This window comes from Varanus komodoensis, unplaced genomic scaffold, assembly GCF_004798865.1.
Source record: "Varanus komodoensis strain SLA01 unplaced genomic scaffold, ASM479886v1 scaffold24, whole genome shotgun sequence".
Taxonomy (NCBI): Eukaryota; Metazoa; Chordata; class Lepidosauria; order Squamata; family Varanidae; genus Varanus; species Varanus komodoensis.
In genome coordinates, this window is record NW_025335641.1 from 8,403,970 (window position 1) to 8,421,230 (window position 17,261).

General features: G+C 40.2%; 1 protein-coding gene across 4 annotated transcripts in view; it reads right to left on the reverse strand.

Annotated features, from left to right (window-relative positions):
- Positions 1-15,212, reverse strand: part of AGL (amylo-alpha-1, 6-glucosidase, 4-alpha-glucanotransferase) — a 45,873-nt gene extending 30,661 nt beyond the window's left edge. Inside the window, exons 1-11 of one of the 4 annotated variants that reach the window (XM_044432261.1) lie at positions 15,092-15,212; positions 14,392-14,541; positions 10,804-11,014; positions 8,880-9,046; positions 8,130-8,333; positions 5,587-5,768; positions 4,722-4,833; positions 2,227-2,347; positions 1,303-1,405; positions 1,102-1,199; positions 90-229 (exon numbers count right to left, since the gene is read on the reverse strand). In XM_044432261.1, the coding sequence (XP_044288196.1) occupies positions 90-229; positions 1,102-1,199; positions 1,303-1,405; positions 2,227-2,347; positions 4,722-4,833; positions 5,587-5,768; positions 8,130-8,333; positions 8,880-9,046; positions 10,804-11,014; positions 14,392-14,473 (1,420 nt within the window). In that variant the 5' untranslated portion in view covers positions 14,474-14,541; positions 15,092-15,212. Of the gene's footprint in view, positions 1-89; positions 230-1,101; positions 1,200-1,302; positions 1,406-2,226; positions 2,348-4,721; positions 4,834-5,586; positions 5,769-8,129; positions 8,334-8,879; positions 9,047-10,803; positions 11,015-14,391; positions 14,542-14,699; positions 15,005-15,091 lie in introns of those variants that run through there. The other 3 variants (XM_044432260.1, XM_044432264.1, XM_044432263.1) reach the window with 3 other exon arrangements.
- Between the last annotated feature and the right edge of the window lie 2,049 nt (positions 15,213-17,261).

The following is a 17,261-nucleotide window of genomic DNA, read 5'->3' on the forward strand; positions in this document are numbered from 1 at the left end:
ATTGCTTCTTAGTACTTCTCTTCAGCTCTGAATACTTCTGTTCAGTGAGATGGATCCATTTATAAGAGATGGCATTTAGAATTACAAACCTGGCTCAGCAAAATTTCTCAGAGGATCATCTCCCATTACCCAGCCATTATGGGCCATAAAATAACTCGCTTTGTCAGGCTGATGCATCATAGTTTCCTCCTGCTCCAGGGTAAGCTCTTTAAAGGGGTAAGTAAAGTACCTGCAGTGTGCAGAAATTACTTTTTTTGAACATTGGAGAAAATAATTTGTATAGGACAACTGAAGTATACCTCTAAAAAAATACATATTTTAAGTGTTCATATCTACAAAACTGCAAGAACATATGAGTAATTGCTTTTTTCCTCCTCCAGCCAATCTAGTAGTGAACACTCTGCTGTTGTGCTATTTTCTGTTGGACCCAAAAATGGACCTATCTTTATGAGTAACAACAAGTTAACTGAAGAGTAGACATAGCTACCTAATATATCATTCTAGCTATTTTCAAATGCAGAAAAAGATTTTTTCACACAATAACCTAACCAATTCCACTTAAATATCACACAGGACAATGCTCGGAGGTCTTTCAATGAATAAGAGGGAGGGAAGGTTAAACAAACATTTTAACAGACAATATGCTTCGAGACGAAATGGAGGTCCTTCATGCTTTAATGGGTTGTTGGTCAGATTATTGTCAAATGCCCCATAAGCAGCCAAAATCACTCCCCCACACACATACACCCACATAAGTAAATTCCTATTCTGTATATATGGATATGAGTATAATATATATATTATCACAGACATACTATCATCAATTTCAGACTTTGTTTAATTACTATAAAAGGAGAGAACATGAGGGCAAGAGACTTGCACATTTCTTCATTTATTGAACTACAATATGATCATTTATACCAATCACTGTAAAAGTTACATACACATACTTTATATAAAATCAGTATTTCTCCATATCCTATGCTTTCTGACATTAAGGTATATTCTTTCTTATTAAGGGATGCCCACAGTTTTTGTGCATCATTCAGGAAAACATGCATTTCAAAATAAAATGTATTTAAGATAACAAATATGAAATACCTTGTAACTAATGGAAACTTCCTAGTTACAGAACCTAGTTGAGGTCCATGGCCAGCCAGTCGTTCATAATTCACTGTTGCCAAAACACAGTTGATTGCCTAGAAACCATTAAAACAGTTGTTTCAATAAAAACTCGGGATACTATGAGAAAAGAACCAAGACCACAAGAAAGAATTTCAAATATGTCATCATGGTTACAACCTGCTCTTGGTGGTAATTTGTTTGTCGGAACTTTTCGTTATTGAGTTCTTCAACTCTCTTGCGGAACCAATCACAACACTCTTCAATTGCAGCAGGCCCATTGCTATAACAATGTACACAGAATATAACATCTTTAGAAAGGGTATGGAATGCCAATGTCACGAGCTTGTATTTAATACATTCATAACCCTAAGGCTATTTATGTCACCTGACTCTGACAACAATGTTGTGTAAACCCCTGAATCCTAAGTAGTCAGGTCTATTTGTATGTTTTCCTAATTTTAGCTACATTTGATATCAAATATATTCCTGTAGCAAAACTGAGGCATTAACTTTTTCTAAAAGCAGTATTATTTTACCAATAGTGGCAAAAGATGTCTCAAAGAGTTGGCTGGGTACTTTAATTTGCCTAAACATAGATGTCACATCATATAAAACTTCACTGAGTTCAAAGGTTGCATGGGAAGAATTAATAGAGGAGTTGAACTTTTGTGATGCACAGTTTCCCAAGCAAACATCTGATGCTGAAATACTCAAACTGTGGAAAAGCTGCACACCATGAAATTTGGTGTTTTGAGGCTTGTGGAAAAAATATTCTGCATATCTTTTAGTCACTTTTGCATTAATGCACTTTTGCATTAAAGTTGCCTTGAAGACCTGTAGCACTTGTGAATTTTGAGAAGTTCTTCAGCCCTTTCAGGTAAGAGTTGGAAGTACAGGAGGTAGGTTAACAGCAAATTTGTGTATAATTTCTGTGTATGTGCTATAGTCATCTGGACTGGAGTAATGGCAATAAAGGCTGCTGTAGCACAGTCTGGTGGTACCTTTATGCCAGTGAACGGAATACAGGCAATGTTTTGATCTCTGAGTGCCAGCTATAATTTTGCTCTTGGAAAAAGAAGCCAACACTATGCAACTACAAACCTATGTGGTATGAAGGTATTCAGTGCAATATTCATATCTACAGTACAGCCAAGTCTCTTAAATTCTGGATCCTGAATGATGGCAAGATGTTGCTTGGGATCAGTTTTAACTTTTGAGCCACCTGTATTCAAAACAGGAAATATTGCAGTGAGCTTAAAGGCATTTATTGTTCTTATTTCTGCTCAAACCTAAAAGGCAGACAAACACAGATGCAACCAAACAGTCTGCTGCAGCATATGGAGTAACTCTTTGCACGCTGCAAGGAACCACAGTGACCAAATAAATGAGCTGGCTTTTAAAGTTTTCCTATCACATGTGCTAGATGAACATTCTGATACATGTTACCAATTTTACTTGCAGTCTTATTGCATACTTTTTCAGTACATCTTCCTGGGTACCTTCCTTGGGCTGAAAAAATAAGCCCATACCTGATCTCATGTTTTGATATATTATGGTACTGGGGTCACAAATTATTGTAGTTTGGTCAATCAGCAACAGCCCCTACTTGTCTAGTAAACTTATACAGATAAATCATTCCCCATGGAAATCCATGGATGGTAATACATGCCTTTAAGCATGATTCAATTGTGCTAACCCTACCAAGAGGACATCAACAATAAGCAAGAAGGAGATGCCACAGGATTTCTGTAGCACATGCTTTACATTATGCAGAACCACCCTTGGATCCAGTAAGGCAAATGAAGGTAGGAAGGAGTCATATAAACTGCGAAGGAGAAATGCCTTTCCATTGTTTAAAATCAATTTTATATTTAAAGTTGGGGGAGTGGAAATGTTTGCAGGTGAATACATTTTCTCATAAAGGAAATCAACTATTCTAGATGGAGCTTTACAACCGGTCTTAGATGAGATTGCCCTCCATGTAAAAGATCGAGTGCATAGTCTGAAAGTCCTCCTGGACTTTTCACTAACTTGCGAAGTTCAAGTGGCTGTGGTACTCAGAAGTGTGTTTTACCAGCGGAAGCTGGGATACCTCATCCCATATGTCCCTCCCTGGACCCTAAGGTCACCTTTAGGGAACTTTCTCTGGGAGCCCCCTCCAAAGGAAGCAAGGAGGGCAGCTACCAGGAGAAGGACCTCTTTGGTTGTGGCAACCTGGTTATGGAATGAGTTCCCCGAATTCTGTATTCTTTTCAGTGCCAGGTGAAAACCTTTTTTCCTTTTCCAGTATTTTAACAGTTAACTTTTAAACTTTAGTTTTAATATTGCATTTTATCTGCTGCTCTACAACTGTGCTTATTTGGTTGGTTCAATTGCTGTGATGTTGTCATTTTTTCTCTTTCTTGTTTGGGTGTTTTTAACTTTGGTTAAACATCTAGAGAATTGCAGCTACTGGGTGGTGTAAAAATGAAACAAACCAACCGCAACTCTAGTCCGGAGAGGACCTATTTTTCCATGCACTAGTGACATACAGGTTGGACATGCAGGTGTAGCGTATATGGGACTGGCTTTGAAGATGGGGCAGAATGTGACCAAAGAAGAACTGGCAGGAGCACAATGATTCAATCATGTAATGTCTACACGGTGCCAGCTGCACTGGTTACTGGCATATTTCTAAACCCATTTTCAAGTTTTAGCTTTGACCTTTACAACTTTAGCCAGTTTGTGACCAAACCAAAGGACTGCTTTCATGCTCTCACTTCAAGATGAAGAAGAGAGGCCATTCTCATTTGCCCACCTCTGAGAATTGCCAAATGGGTTACTACATGTGAAGGGGGCTTCTCTGCAGGAGGCCCACACCTCTCCAATGGGGCGCATTGCCAGCAGGACTTCATCACTGCAGGCTTTTATGGAAGCCCTGGAGACATATTATTTTGCTCTGGCCTTCTTCTGATAGGACTGCTGTTCTAATTGTTTTTGTTGCTGTTCTTTTGCTAGTTTTATTACTGTTTTTATTACTTTTAATATTTATTGGTTGACGTGTTTATTGTTGTATGTTGTCTTGGGGAGGCTTCTGCCTTGAAAGATAGCTAAATAAGTAAGAGAGACTAAAAGGCAAGATAATGCAGTACCTGAAGTACTACCAGGGCAGAGATTATTGTATTATAGCTATATTTAGTGGCCAGAGTAAAAAACAACAACTGTGAAACTACTTCTCTGAGCCCAAGGAAGCTTTAGAAAGTTTTTTCTCAAAGAGCAGCCCCCCGCCCACACCACTCCAATCCCACCTCACAAGACAAAGTACTTTTGAAGCTGAGTGAGGTTAACATTTCTCTACCCCAAGAAAGTAATCAAACATTCCACTGGAGGATGAGCTTAAGCAGTTCTCTGGATAAGAATGCAACAGCCATGCTAGATCAGACCAGGTGGATCTTGTCACGCCTTGGTCAACCAGGTGACCACAGACAGTCCACAAGCAGGACATGACAGCAACAGCACCTTCCCACCCAGATTCCTGCGACTGCTGTACTGCCTCTGATAATGGACAGTACCCATGCTTTCTTCACTGATTAAACTGTGAGCAGTAAGGTTATTACCTTGAGTTAAAAGGGTTTTAAATTGTTGCACTGCTTTGTTAACATCTACTTGGAAGAATTCCCATAACCTTATCCGGGGGTAAACATCCTCCCAAATGACTTTACGGATACACTGTTAAAAATAAATAAGAAATACATCAGGAAGGCAATATTCTCTGAAACATTTGTTCCACAAGAAAGCAAGCAGAAAGCTATTCAAGAGAGGAAAAACACAATTTTGTTTTTTATGGAAAGGTAGAAACAGTTTTGAACAGCAATAAAGTGCAAAATTAGGTTGGTTATATGTGAACCTATGAGTCATCCACATAGGTCAAGGTTAGGCCACTTGCAAGAACAAGAATTCAGGCAACTTCAAAATGCAACATAATGAGAAAAAGCACAAGAAAACCGTTGGGGCATCTTCCATGTGAAATTATCTTGCCATTTCAGGTGGGTTATTCATTTGGAGGGTTTCTGACAACTTAAGATACATGGCCAGCTACCATTGTTTAGTTTAATGAAATATTGTTTTATTACATTTTATTGATTGCTTTCATTGTATGTTATCAGGATTTTGTTTTGTGAACTGTTTTGGCTTTTTAAATGAAAAGTCATACAATTCTTCTGAAGAAAATATAAAAACAAAAACCTCTAACAGAAAGAACTAGCATCCAAGAACCACCTTAAAAATGACCAATACCAACCTAAAAGGAAATGTTTTCTGGGACTGAACAAAACAAAACAAAACAAATCCAGTCAGTGGACAAGGAAAGATGGGAGGCAAAATAAATCTCTTTAGGATAAGACTTGCATCAAGTGGCAATATTTTCCCTCAGTCAGTAATAACATGCGTTATCAAAGAAGAAATACATTTCTCTTTTCTTACATTTAAATGATGGTCATTTTCAATCAGTGCAGGTATCCCTTTATCACTGCATTTGCCACCAGCGATCTTACAGGTTAAATGCCAAAGGGCTCTGTCCAAAAGCCAGGCTGGTTTCAAGTGAGGAGAATTAACAAGATTGTATGCACATTCTGGATGCTGAGTTATCCATTCGCTATTTGCAGCTTAGAGTGAAAAAAAAAAGGGAATATAGAATTGGCAATGGAAGGACCTGGAATAAATTCCCATGTAACTTAACCTGTCAGGATTCTACAACAATTATTCTAACTGTAATATATCAAGTGATGACTTGTATATTGCAATCAACCAGCATGTACACAGTGCTTCCTTCAGTGTGAAGAATTCAAACATTCACCTGTGTATCATCAAGTGAGATCCATATATGTGTCAATCAGCCTGTTATCTTTGAGAATCTCAAATACAAGAGTGATAAAAAGGAACATTTGACCCTTGCATTGACCTCAGGAGACTTTAAAAATGGTCCATGGAAGAAGAAGGTCTATGTTACTATTCAAGTTGTTCTCCTTAACCTAAAATGTCCCCTGACACTGAAACTCAAGATCTTTCAGAATTTAGATTCTAAACCATGAAGATCTTTCTTTTCACTGAAGGTTTGACCTTGATAAACATGAAACTCTTCCATCAGCAGTAAACACAAAAGACAGCCTGAAGTAACGTAAGGTTGCACTCAACTTGCAACACTTTTCAGATGCCTCTTAACTGTACAAATATTTTCATTTTTGGTCAGTTTAAAAAACATGCAGAAATTGTGCTTAAAAATGAGGAAACAGTGAAGGCTTCCTTCTCTTGAGTGATGCGAGATGCATACTAAGACATGCTGTGAACAGAGCACATCTTGTTAGCTTTGAGACATTTTGAAAATAAGTCATTCTGTCAGATTAAAATCATTTGAATTATTACAGATATTAAAAATTATTTCCTAAATCATCAATATCCTCACACCTATTTCTCCCAGATTAGTTCAGTAAATTTTAAACAATGAAACATCAATACTCCTCACCCCATCAGAAATAGTCTATTATGAAAACTACTGCCAAGGTCATGTAACATTTTAAAGTTACTTTCTTTGTAGACCATGTCACAGCAGATGTTATGTCAGATGTACACATATTACTGATGTAAATATTTGCTAAAATTTGTGTGAAATTGCAGTGCAAGCCCATACATGTCTATTCAGAGTGCAACCCCACAAAGTTCACTGTGACTTATTCTTAAGTAAATGCAGCCCTTGATACTATTTCAACGTGCTGGTAAGAAGATGAAAGCTGCACTGCTGATCAAATTCATTGTAAGACTTATGGCTGTCCTATGGACTACACCCTTGAGGTTTAGAAGCTCCGAAATTCAGGGGATTTGAGATTCTTCTGTCCTGCTGGGCTAAAGCCGGCAGGCCCAGAGAAGCAACAGAGGCAATCTTTACCTCTGAATCTTCTATCTATGGTGTTTTTCACAAAGTGGGCTTTTCAGCCTTCTGAGGGCAGTTTGAAGCAGGAGTGAAGGAGGCTGCAGGAGGATCCAGTCACTCTGTTCTTTTCCTCTTTCCAACCCAAGAGAATGCTCCTCTTCCTCCTCTTCTAAGGTTGCTTTACTGACCTCAGAGAGGACGCCTGGACACTTCTCTTTGAGCCAGATGCAACATGGCAGGGTTTGGGATTGGATTATCATGAGGTTGCAGCAGTGCTTCTGAGCCTGGCAGACTTTTCTGAGCTACACTATGGTTCCTGGGACACTTGCACAGGGGCCACAGGGCTGTTCTCTAAATTAGAATTATTAATGCAAGGAGATAAAGAGGCATTTGAAGGTGGATGAAGAAAATGTAAGATCATGGGCTTGTTTTTATATCTGTGCCCTGAAACTATCAAGTCATTAATGGGTCTGGGAAGAATACCAGTCTTGGAGCTAATGCAACCATCTGGACATCGCAGTAACAGTGGGGTGGACAGTGGAAGCAGCACCCGAGCAGCAGCAGCTGAAAGCAGAGCAACAACATCTAATACTCTCATTGTGTGTTTATTCCAGTTATAGGAGTTCCCATGCTTGTAACAGGTACTGCTAAAAACATTCAAATAGCATGGACATTCTTTCAGTGATTTGGACAAGTCACATGATGAACAATTGTCTAAGTTGAAAATGTTTCAGAATGCAAAAATCACATACAATTCCATTGCCTGTGTGGGACAGCAGTGTACTTATCCCTGAATACTAGAAGCCCAAAGTCAAGGAAGGATGAGTATAGCCAAATTAGTCTCAACTGTACAACTAGGAACAAGACCATGGAAGTGTATCTTTCTTATTAAGTAATAATCTAAAAAGCCCTTTCAATAACTAAACAGCAAATCAGTCCTGGTTCTAATTATATTTATTTTTAAATGTAAGTCATACATGTATTTCAACTTTCCTGAAGACATCTAATTCCAAGCACAGAGTCTGGAAACCTGCAATTTCAGCTGCTTCTTTTGCATGTCAATAGTAAGGAAAAAAAGGCTAACCAAAGCCAAACTTACCAGTGTGATTGTAGACTACATCTGTAATACAAAGCATATTCCATTCATTTTTCATTTTCTCCACTAGCTTTCCCATTTCACTCCAAGAACACTTTTTATCAGGGGTTGAAAAATCAGGATTTACTTCCATCTGATCAGCCAATGAATAACATGATCTAGACCGACCAAGTTTCTGCACTGGTGTTAAGTGAATCATGTTGTAACCTGTAAAGTAATAAAGAAACTTCTTTGCATCCTTTCTCATCTGCCCAGGATTAGAGGACATGCATTATAAATTGAGCAGTCATAATCACTACAAATTCATGTGTCAGAGCTTTGGTTTGAAAACAGTTGATGTAGCAAACTTTAGGCAGGTCTAAGCATGGTTAGTGCCCAGACAGGAGATTGCCAGGGAACCTTATGTATATTGCCTTGCGCTCCCCAGAGGGACCACCCAGAAAGCTTCTGTGAACCACCCAGAAAGCTTCAGCTATAGGTGGTATAGAAAGGATAATGGCGGCGACGACGACGATGACAATGATATAGCTTCTCCAACCTGGTGCCTAGCGGATGTGTTATATCCTTAGGTTAAGACATTCTGGAAACTGTAGTTCAACACAAAAGGAAGGCATCAGGTTGGGATGCATTGCTATATAAATACAGCCGATAAATGAGTGCTGGGTACCACAGAAGGTGCAAATATATAAACTAGCCTTACAAAATAGAGTATCCATAAATCAGGATTTGACTTGGAGTCAGTGCAGTTATTACCAGATTCTTTTGCAACTTTAAGACGATCTTCCCATCCATCAAATGGTCCTAGACACTTAGCCAGATATGTCTGGAGTGTAACACAATCCAAGGGCAATTCATGATTGTCAGCACCAACGCGCAAAATAGGATCCACAACTATGTAACCTCCACCACTTCTCTGATCTCTGGAATAAAAGCACACACATCTTCTATCAACATTAAGACAAATACATGCTAGGGACAATCACCTTTTATCATCAAAACTTACCCAGATTTTTTGGCCTTGCTATTTTAACAATGCAATGCCTTTAAAAGTATCATAAAAATCTACAATATTTCCAAGCACATACACATATTTCTTTAAAAATACTTTTAACTATGCCATTCCTACTTACCCTACTGAACCCAATGAGACCTATTTCTAAGTTGATATGGATTGTGCTGCTAGAGAACCAGCTAGAAAAAATGCAAAGCACAGGTTTATTTCTTTTTCAATTTTTATCCTACCTTTTCCTACAAAGGGCTCTAGGCAGCTTACATCATTCTCCTCTTCCATCTTATCCCCACAACAACCCCCCTGTGAGGTAGGTTGGGCTGAGGTTAATTGTGATCCCCAAATAAGAGAGGTGTAGGAAGACCGCACTATTTTTTATTTTGGCAAAGAATCCAGGATTCCCATTTCCAGACAGCATCTCAGATTGACATCTGAGCTTTCTGACATAACAGGAGTTTTCAGTTTTCTTATTGTTGTCCTACTGCTGCATTAGTGTTCAAAGTGCTTTATACATATACACTTAATCTCATGAACCCTTAAGGCTGCAATCCTATACCCACCTATCTGGAAGTAAGTCTCACTGAACTCAATGGAACTTACTTCTGGGTAGACATGTATGGGAATGCACTGTAAGAAGAAAACATAGACCACTTTTACCCATATGTAGCAGTTAAAAGGAAGCCCATACATTACACAATATTTAACTGGAAAACTTTCCAGCTCACACAGTGCCACTACAATTTAAAAAAAACAGATGTAGAAATAAAATGTATTTTATTTTCAAAACAGGTGTTATAGATTTATCTGAAGATTTGTGAAAGTAGTTTGTGAACGCTACTATGCTTTTCAGGATCTCCTTGCAGAGAAGCTATGCATATTCTGAGTCTCGTATTACATTTTCACATATATCTTCCTGGCTATCTGACTTGCAGCAATGCTCCGCTACCTTCAGAAAGTAACATGAGCAGAGAATCCTGAAGGAAGGACCAAAGCCAAAGAGCACACAACTCTGTAATATATCAAGTAAGCTAGACTAGAACTTGCTTTTCAAAAAGGTGGCACATCTCCAGAATTTCTGTATGCTTCATACCTAGTTGAAGCCAGTGGCGATGCACAATGCAGATTCCTGCACTAGACCAAGTGATAATGCCATAAATATATTGTGGAGTTTCAGAAAGAAACATGTACAGTTAGGATTGCCACTACACACACATTTATTCTCAGCAGCTGCTAGCAGTTTTCAAGAATTTAATCTAATCAGTGTAGCTTTACATTTTTCCTTAATGTTCTGTAAGGTATTATAGAATGTGCTAAGCATTGTGCCATTCTTTGAAGACCAATGATTACACTTTTACCAATCAGTTATTTTATTAGTGAGTTGTCTCATTTTTAATTAATAGACAGATCCTCCAGATTACGATTCCATTGCTTCAGGGAGAAATGGTCATTGTTCTTTATCATGCACCCAATGTCAGAAGAAGGCATCCCACAGAACAAGGCTAAAGTATGCAGGGAACTCGTTTGCTTCATTATCCCCTCCTCTTTTTTGAGATGGAAGAATCATGAAAATTAGACTTAGAAACACAGAGGATCGTGCCTTAAGCAGAATTGGCAACCCAATATTGATTACCAGCTGGGTAAGGCTGTGAATGAGCAACATTCACTTACTCTTGGCAGAAGTAATACTGGTATGACCCAGAAATCTCAAGATCTAGTTTACAGTATTTGTCAGAATCGTCTTCTCTTCCTGTTGGGTTGTGCCAAGAGAGGCATCTGAACTTGTGACGGTCAAATGTTTCTCCAGGAGCCGGGTAGTTAGTATATACTGTAACATGCTTGCCTTGTAAGGTAGGGCCCAGTCGGAACTGAAGCTCAAAACCTGAACAGATCAAGAAGACACTGTTAGAAAACAAACACAGAAACGGAGCAAGTCAGAAGGGGTCTCCTGGGCCATCTAGTCGGACCCCCGGCTCCAACCGGCTTTGCTCATTAACTTCAAGCAAAACATGGTATGAAATCCCAATGATTTCAAAATTAAATCATCCTAAACTGGACCACTGGAGGAAGCAGTTCCAGGTTTTTATACATGATTATATACTGTCATAGCTCTAACTCTTAATCTTACTAGGAGGACCTTACTCTCTGCTTTGTTTTAGGAAGGGAAAAACCCATTTCCATTCCACCTTGCTTTTGCCAGATTTTTAACAGCACCCTCCGATTTGATTTTCAAGATATTTCAAGGTATTCTTATTGGTAATTGGATATGTAGGTCTATTTTTCAATTGTACAACATATTGAGAGGCCTGGTAGACAGAAAAACAATATATAAATGCTTTAAAATGAATACACTAGTAGGAAATTCTTGTCAATGGCACTGCTGTTTTAACTTTGTTTCAGTTGCCATGTTCAATTCTAGCTAGTTAATTGATATATATATATATATATATATATATATATATATATTCGTAGTGTTAGAAATGCAAGGATATTAAGTTGTATAAAAGTAGTATAAATATACATCAAGCATAGATATATGCTTGAACAGAACCCAAGGCATTTTCAGTCCACTTCGAAGCAGAAAGCAACTGAACCAAGATACACAGTACAATGCATCAATTCAACTTGCAAATTAAAAATTTTCACATGAACTCTCTCTTAATATGGTTTGAAGGCATGAGAGCCAAGCAGCTTGCTGAAACTAAGCGGGTCTGGGTCAGTGTTTGGAGGGAAGACCACCTGGGAACTACACGTAACTACCTTATGTTTCACTATGGAAAGAAGGTAGACTATAAATGTAATAAATAAATAAATGCTCTTAGATAAGACAATACAACAGCCTTAGGGCAGTGCTGGCTGAGAAACTGTAGAGCTTGTTCTGTCTAAACATGCAGAAGACTGCACCCTTAGAAATCTTTAGATGTTATTGATCCTGTTATTGTATGCAGTATTTGCATGACCTTTAGATTTCTTTTTCAATGAGACTTTGCTGCATGGAGTGAATGTGTACACCTTTTCCACCAATGTGGAATGCTTTTGCAATTTTAATAATATCCTCAAATTATTTTTCTTGTATTGAAGAAAAAATACAGTTCAGAATAACCAGCAACAATTTTCCTCATTAATCACAGCAAATTTTCCCTGAGGTCTACAACTAGTCACATGCCAAATTCTAAGATCAAATTATCTAAACAAATTAATTGTTTCTTTGAATGCAGAATTTTATTTCAAAAACAACAGTGGTTTCAAAAGTTTCTTGAAGTTCAGCAAATAAGATTCTTACAGCTCAAGCATTATAATTGTATATGCTTGCATCCCAGATCATATGTGCTACAAGTCACATGAGCTTGTAAAGAAAGCTGGAAACAAATACCACAAGTGTATTTTGGTGGTATAGTCACCAAAAACATTTTCGCTTTTTCCTTTTCTGGGCTGCAGAAATTTATATTAAGTAGAGAATTTTATTGTAAGCTTAACTATAAAACATTTTTGTTAAAATTGCTTCATCAACCTGTTGCATTCGATAATCCTCAACCTTCCTGTGCACTTGGGGAACATTTGAGCAACTATACGGTTGAGGCTCAATTTCATGGATCTCCCGAAGCACACTGCCAATTCTGTGATCAACCAGCCTTCCCCACCACCTGTCCTGTGGGGGAGTGAGAGGGTATTCCAGTTTTGCACATGCTTTCTCTCTCTCATACATCCAGAGCTACCTTTCCTTTCACCCCACTGCTCTGATCTGAGCACTGCTTACTGGAAATCCCACTGATTCCAACAGAACTTCCTTTCGTGTTACAACAAAGACTGCAGTCCAGACTGTTATTCTCCTTAATCTTACTGCAGGATGCAACTCACTGAGTTCCTTCATGTATTATTTGAGGACTGCAACCTTACAATGCCAATCTTTCTTAAGAGATTATGTTTAGGGTCAGAGCATTCTTCCCTTGTAGAAAATGGCACATCAGTCTTAATACTTGGAAACAAGTTCCATTCATTTTCAAGAATCACAGTGTAACTATTTGCAGTATAGCTGTGTGAGAACGATATTTAATGACTTATCTATTAAAGAAGTCTAAGCGACCAAGAAAATAAAAGCACAATAAAGGGAAGCTTCTGCAAGCAGAGATTTTATACCGGTAAACTTACATTGCAATCTGTCAGTCAAATGATTTCTGTGAGCCTAAATCACAGATGGTAGGAGGACATTCTTTACATGTTTACTCTGAAGAAAGTGCTCACTGAGTTCATAAAGACTGATTTCCAATACTATAATCAAACTAAGTGCTCAGTGGCAAGCTTGACCCCTGCTCCCACCACTTTGCAGAAGAGAGGCAGTGAATAGAATGCAGTTCACAGGGGAGCAAATATGGAAACAGAGCAACCAGAGAGAAGAATCACAGAATAGGGCTTATGGGGGACTGCTTAGCACCCCCCCATGTCCTCTGTTGCTTTAAAACAGAGATGTGGGGACCTTTCCCTCTGACCTGTATGGCAGCACTCACTCTGTTCCTAAAGTAAAAATCATTACAAGGCTGGTGCCTAATATGCATTATTCAGACGATGGAACTGTGTTCATCTGAAAGCTTTAGTGCCTTCCAAAATATCAACAGCAATATTGATTTCTCTTCTTCATGTATTATGCATATCAGCCAACAAAACTCTCTTCTCTCAAACGCCTCTGTCCATTTCCCCACAATGCCCTTTTTGTCTAAATGCGTCCCCCTTGCTTAACTCCTTAAAGCCAGATATAAACCTCTTTTCGCAGAAGCAAGCTCATCCCCTTTCAAATCCAAACCATAGATTGTCGGTTCCTTAGGGCTGGAGCTTCTGCATTTAAAAAGTTTGCTTCGGAAAACACTATGTACAAGTCTCAGCATATGCAAGGGCTTCCAGATGGAGAGCTCCTAGTGCTACCAGTCCAAAGTCAGGAGTAGTTATTTCATCTTTTTCTTCTTAATGGATAATCCATGGTAAAGAAAAAGACTAAGAAAGCAGCAGTTGGAAAAAGGAGGATGGCTGTAAGTGGAAGAAAACATAATCTCAGCCTCCTCCACTCCAATACAATCCTGTGAATGAGACAGGCAGAGAGCTCACGCAAACCCTCATCTGGAAGCACCCGAAGAGACCAGGAACAAGGTGAGATGAAAGAGCTGTTGACAGCCATTTGAATTTCCTCTTGCATAAGGTCAGTCTAGGATCAAAGTTGACTTGTTAACGAAAAACGAGCACGAACAGGCAGATGTTGTCGATACTGACCTTGCTCAAGCCGGAATAGGGTCTTGTCCAGCTTCTCCATGTCGTTGAGGAGGAGAACTCGGGTCTGCTTACCATGGGGCATCTTGGCTGCCTGGGCTTTTCTCCACTTGCAGGCGGCAGAGATTAACTTCAGAAGACCAGGAGAGGCTCCTAAGAGGCGGAAGAGAGACACACAAGTCAACCGTGAAATATATCGAGAGAACGCTGAAGCGTATGGGTTTTTTTCACCAGGCAGAGAGGAGATGGGTTCACAGATAGGTCACCTTGAAACGCCTCCCGAGACTCACACAGACAGACAAGACACTTACATTTTCCCTCTGCTCAGTCCAAATAAAACAACTTGGCAGAGAAGTGGAGCGGGGGGGGGAGTGCCCAGGATTTTTGCCAAGGGGGCGCACAACCTCTCGCCTCGAGGTAGAAAGTCTGCGGAGCTGCAAAGCAGGCGAGCGGCGGCTCGGCTCTCCGTGGGTCTGCAGCCCGGGCCGAGGGAAGGAGGCAGTCCGAGAAGGGAGGGCTCTGTCCCTTTTGGGCCAGGGGCTGGCGTCTGTCACTCTCGCCCCCATTACAACGCGACCTGTCCCGGCGCCACTGAATATCCGCCACCCCCGTTGTTCCTCCTCCTCCTCTTCTCTCGCCCCCATTTTCGCTGGCTGCTGCGGACTATAAATACAGAGCCGAGGGCAGGCCGCGCTTCACTCACCGGGGACGCCGCAGCGGGGCAAGGGCGGCTCACGAGCTGAAAAGGAAGCAGGCAGTGAAGGCAGGCCGAGGCGGGAGCGCGCAAGAGCAACGCCCGCGATGTAGCTCCAAGCGGGAGGCGGCTCCGTCTCCCTGGGGAGGCGGAACTGGGGAGGCGAGCGCGCAGCCCCGCCTGCCTGTTGCCTGAAGGGCTCGTAAGGGGAGGCTGCTTGCAATGCAGAAAGTGGCCCTGGCGGCGGCTTCCTTTACAGCCTCCTCCTCCTGCTGGTTCGCGAGGAGACACGTTCCGTTTTTGCGGTCGCGGGCGGGCGGGCAGAGCAGGGGAGAGAAGAAAAGAGGAAGGCGCATCTGAACCAAAGGGAGGGCGCCGAGACGGACGGGGAAGGAAATTGCACATTTGAAACTCGGAGATGTCGCTGCAGAGGGTGCTGCAAAGAGCCTGCTGAAACAGGCATTACCGCTAGCGACCGTGTCTTACTCTAGAGCAGGTGCAGGGCCCCATCTCACTGTTAAAACCGCTGCTCTCCCCTTGCACCTGCTCTAGAGTAAAAATGGAGAAGACATGGAGTTAAAGTCTCTCTCTCTCTCTCTCTCTCTCTCTCTCTCTCTCTCTCTCTCTGTGAGGTCTCTGTTACACGTGTACTTCAGAACTAGACCAGTAGATTCAGGCAGTTTCCCCGAAGCGCTTGCAGAATCTCAACAACTCAGCATCCTTCCTCTCCAGACCCATTAGTTGTCCTAGGCGTCCAGCACGGCCTGCGCTTTGAGAAGAAGCAATACAACATCCTATGGTGTCAGTGTTGCGAACAAGTGTTTTTAAGGCTTCTCCTTATATAATTAAGGAGAAGATTATATTTCCTTAAGATTATATTTCTGTCGCTACTTTGAAAGAAAGGTCTGTAACTTAAGGTACAATGTGTGTTCTTGAAAAGGCAGGTTTTGTCATTTTTAAAACTACAGTAAAGAAATAACAAAATGCTGGATAGCTACATCTTCAGTTCTGGCTTAAAGCTTTCTCTGCCTACTGTCAGAAGGTTAGGCCAGAACAGTTGGCTAAATGATATATATAAAAAAGATAGTGTTTCTTCCTGAACATGGTGGGCATGTCCTGAGTGGAGCTGGCTGGAGCCGGGGGTCAGACTAGATGACCCGGGAGGTCCCTTCTGACTCACTCTGTTTCTATGTTTCCTGATATTTGGAAGGCCTCCATTTCTTTGCTATGGTTAATTCAGTGATGCAGAGCCACAGAAAGGAGGCCAAAACTGATGATCCAAATAATTACCAATTGGCCCCTCTTAACAATAGGTGATATTGCCTCCCATCTAAGATAAGTAACCTGTTATTAAGACTGTTTTATTTCCTACTATTTATATATTTTTTTTGCTTTTTCACTAGACTGTGTGTAGCTGTATATTGCTTATTTTTACCATTGTTTGAAGACCATGAGGAAATGCATATTCAGGAGTCTTTGGGAGTTTAGGGATATTTAACTATGGCATCTTCCAAATCCAAGAAAGGGGTCTGACTTTTACCAACCCCTTCTTCTCTTAGATCTCTAAGACAGGAACAGAGTGGGAGAAGGAGATCAAATTGTATAACTTACTCTTACGTCAGTTTGCCACCTCCCCAAATGCACAACTTTGTGCATTTGTTAAATATGTGCAGTATGTTCAATATGACTTGAATAATTTTTATTCTCAGCAGGCAGAATTTGCACTAGCTTGTTTAAGACAGAGATTTTGGGAGAATGGTGACCAGCCCAGTAAAATATTGGCAAATTGCCTTTGGCAAGAAAATAATCTTGGTGATTAAAGACAATCATTGCAAGGTACATACTTGTCCTAAATATATAAAGAACTTGGTGCAGATAGATTTCTATCTTAGTGGTATAAAACATTCTTAGCTTTATAGTCCCCAAACTTTATCATTTGTCTGACTTTGTTTTTGAATCAGTTTCTCTTCATCAACACTCAGTGATGCTTGTAGTACAGTAATTCCTAAAACCCATCCCCTTGGATGTAGAGAAGGCCTTCAATAGAGCTTACTGGAAATTTATCTTGGACTCATTGAGGAATTTCAGTTTTTCTATGCTGATGACATGTCTTTCTATATTTTGAAACTCCAGTCATCTGTTCCAGCTTTGATGCAGATGTTTAATGAGTTTGGATATT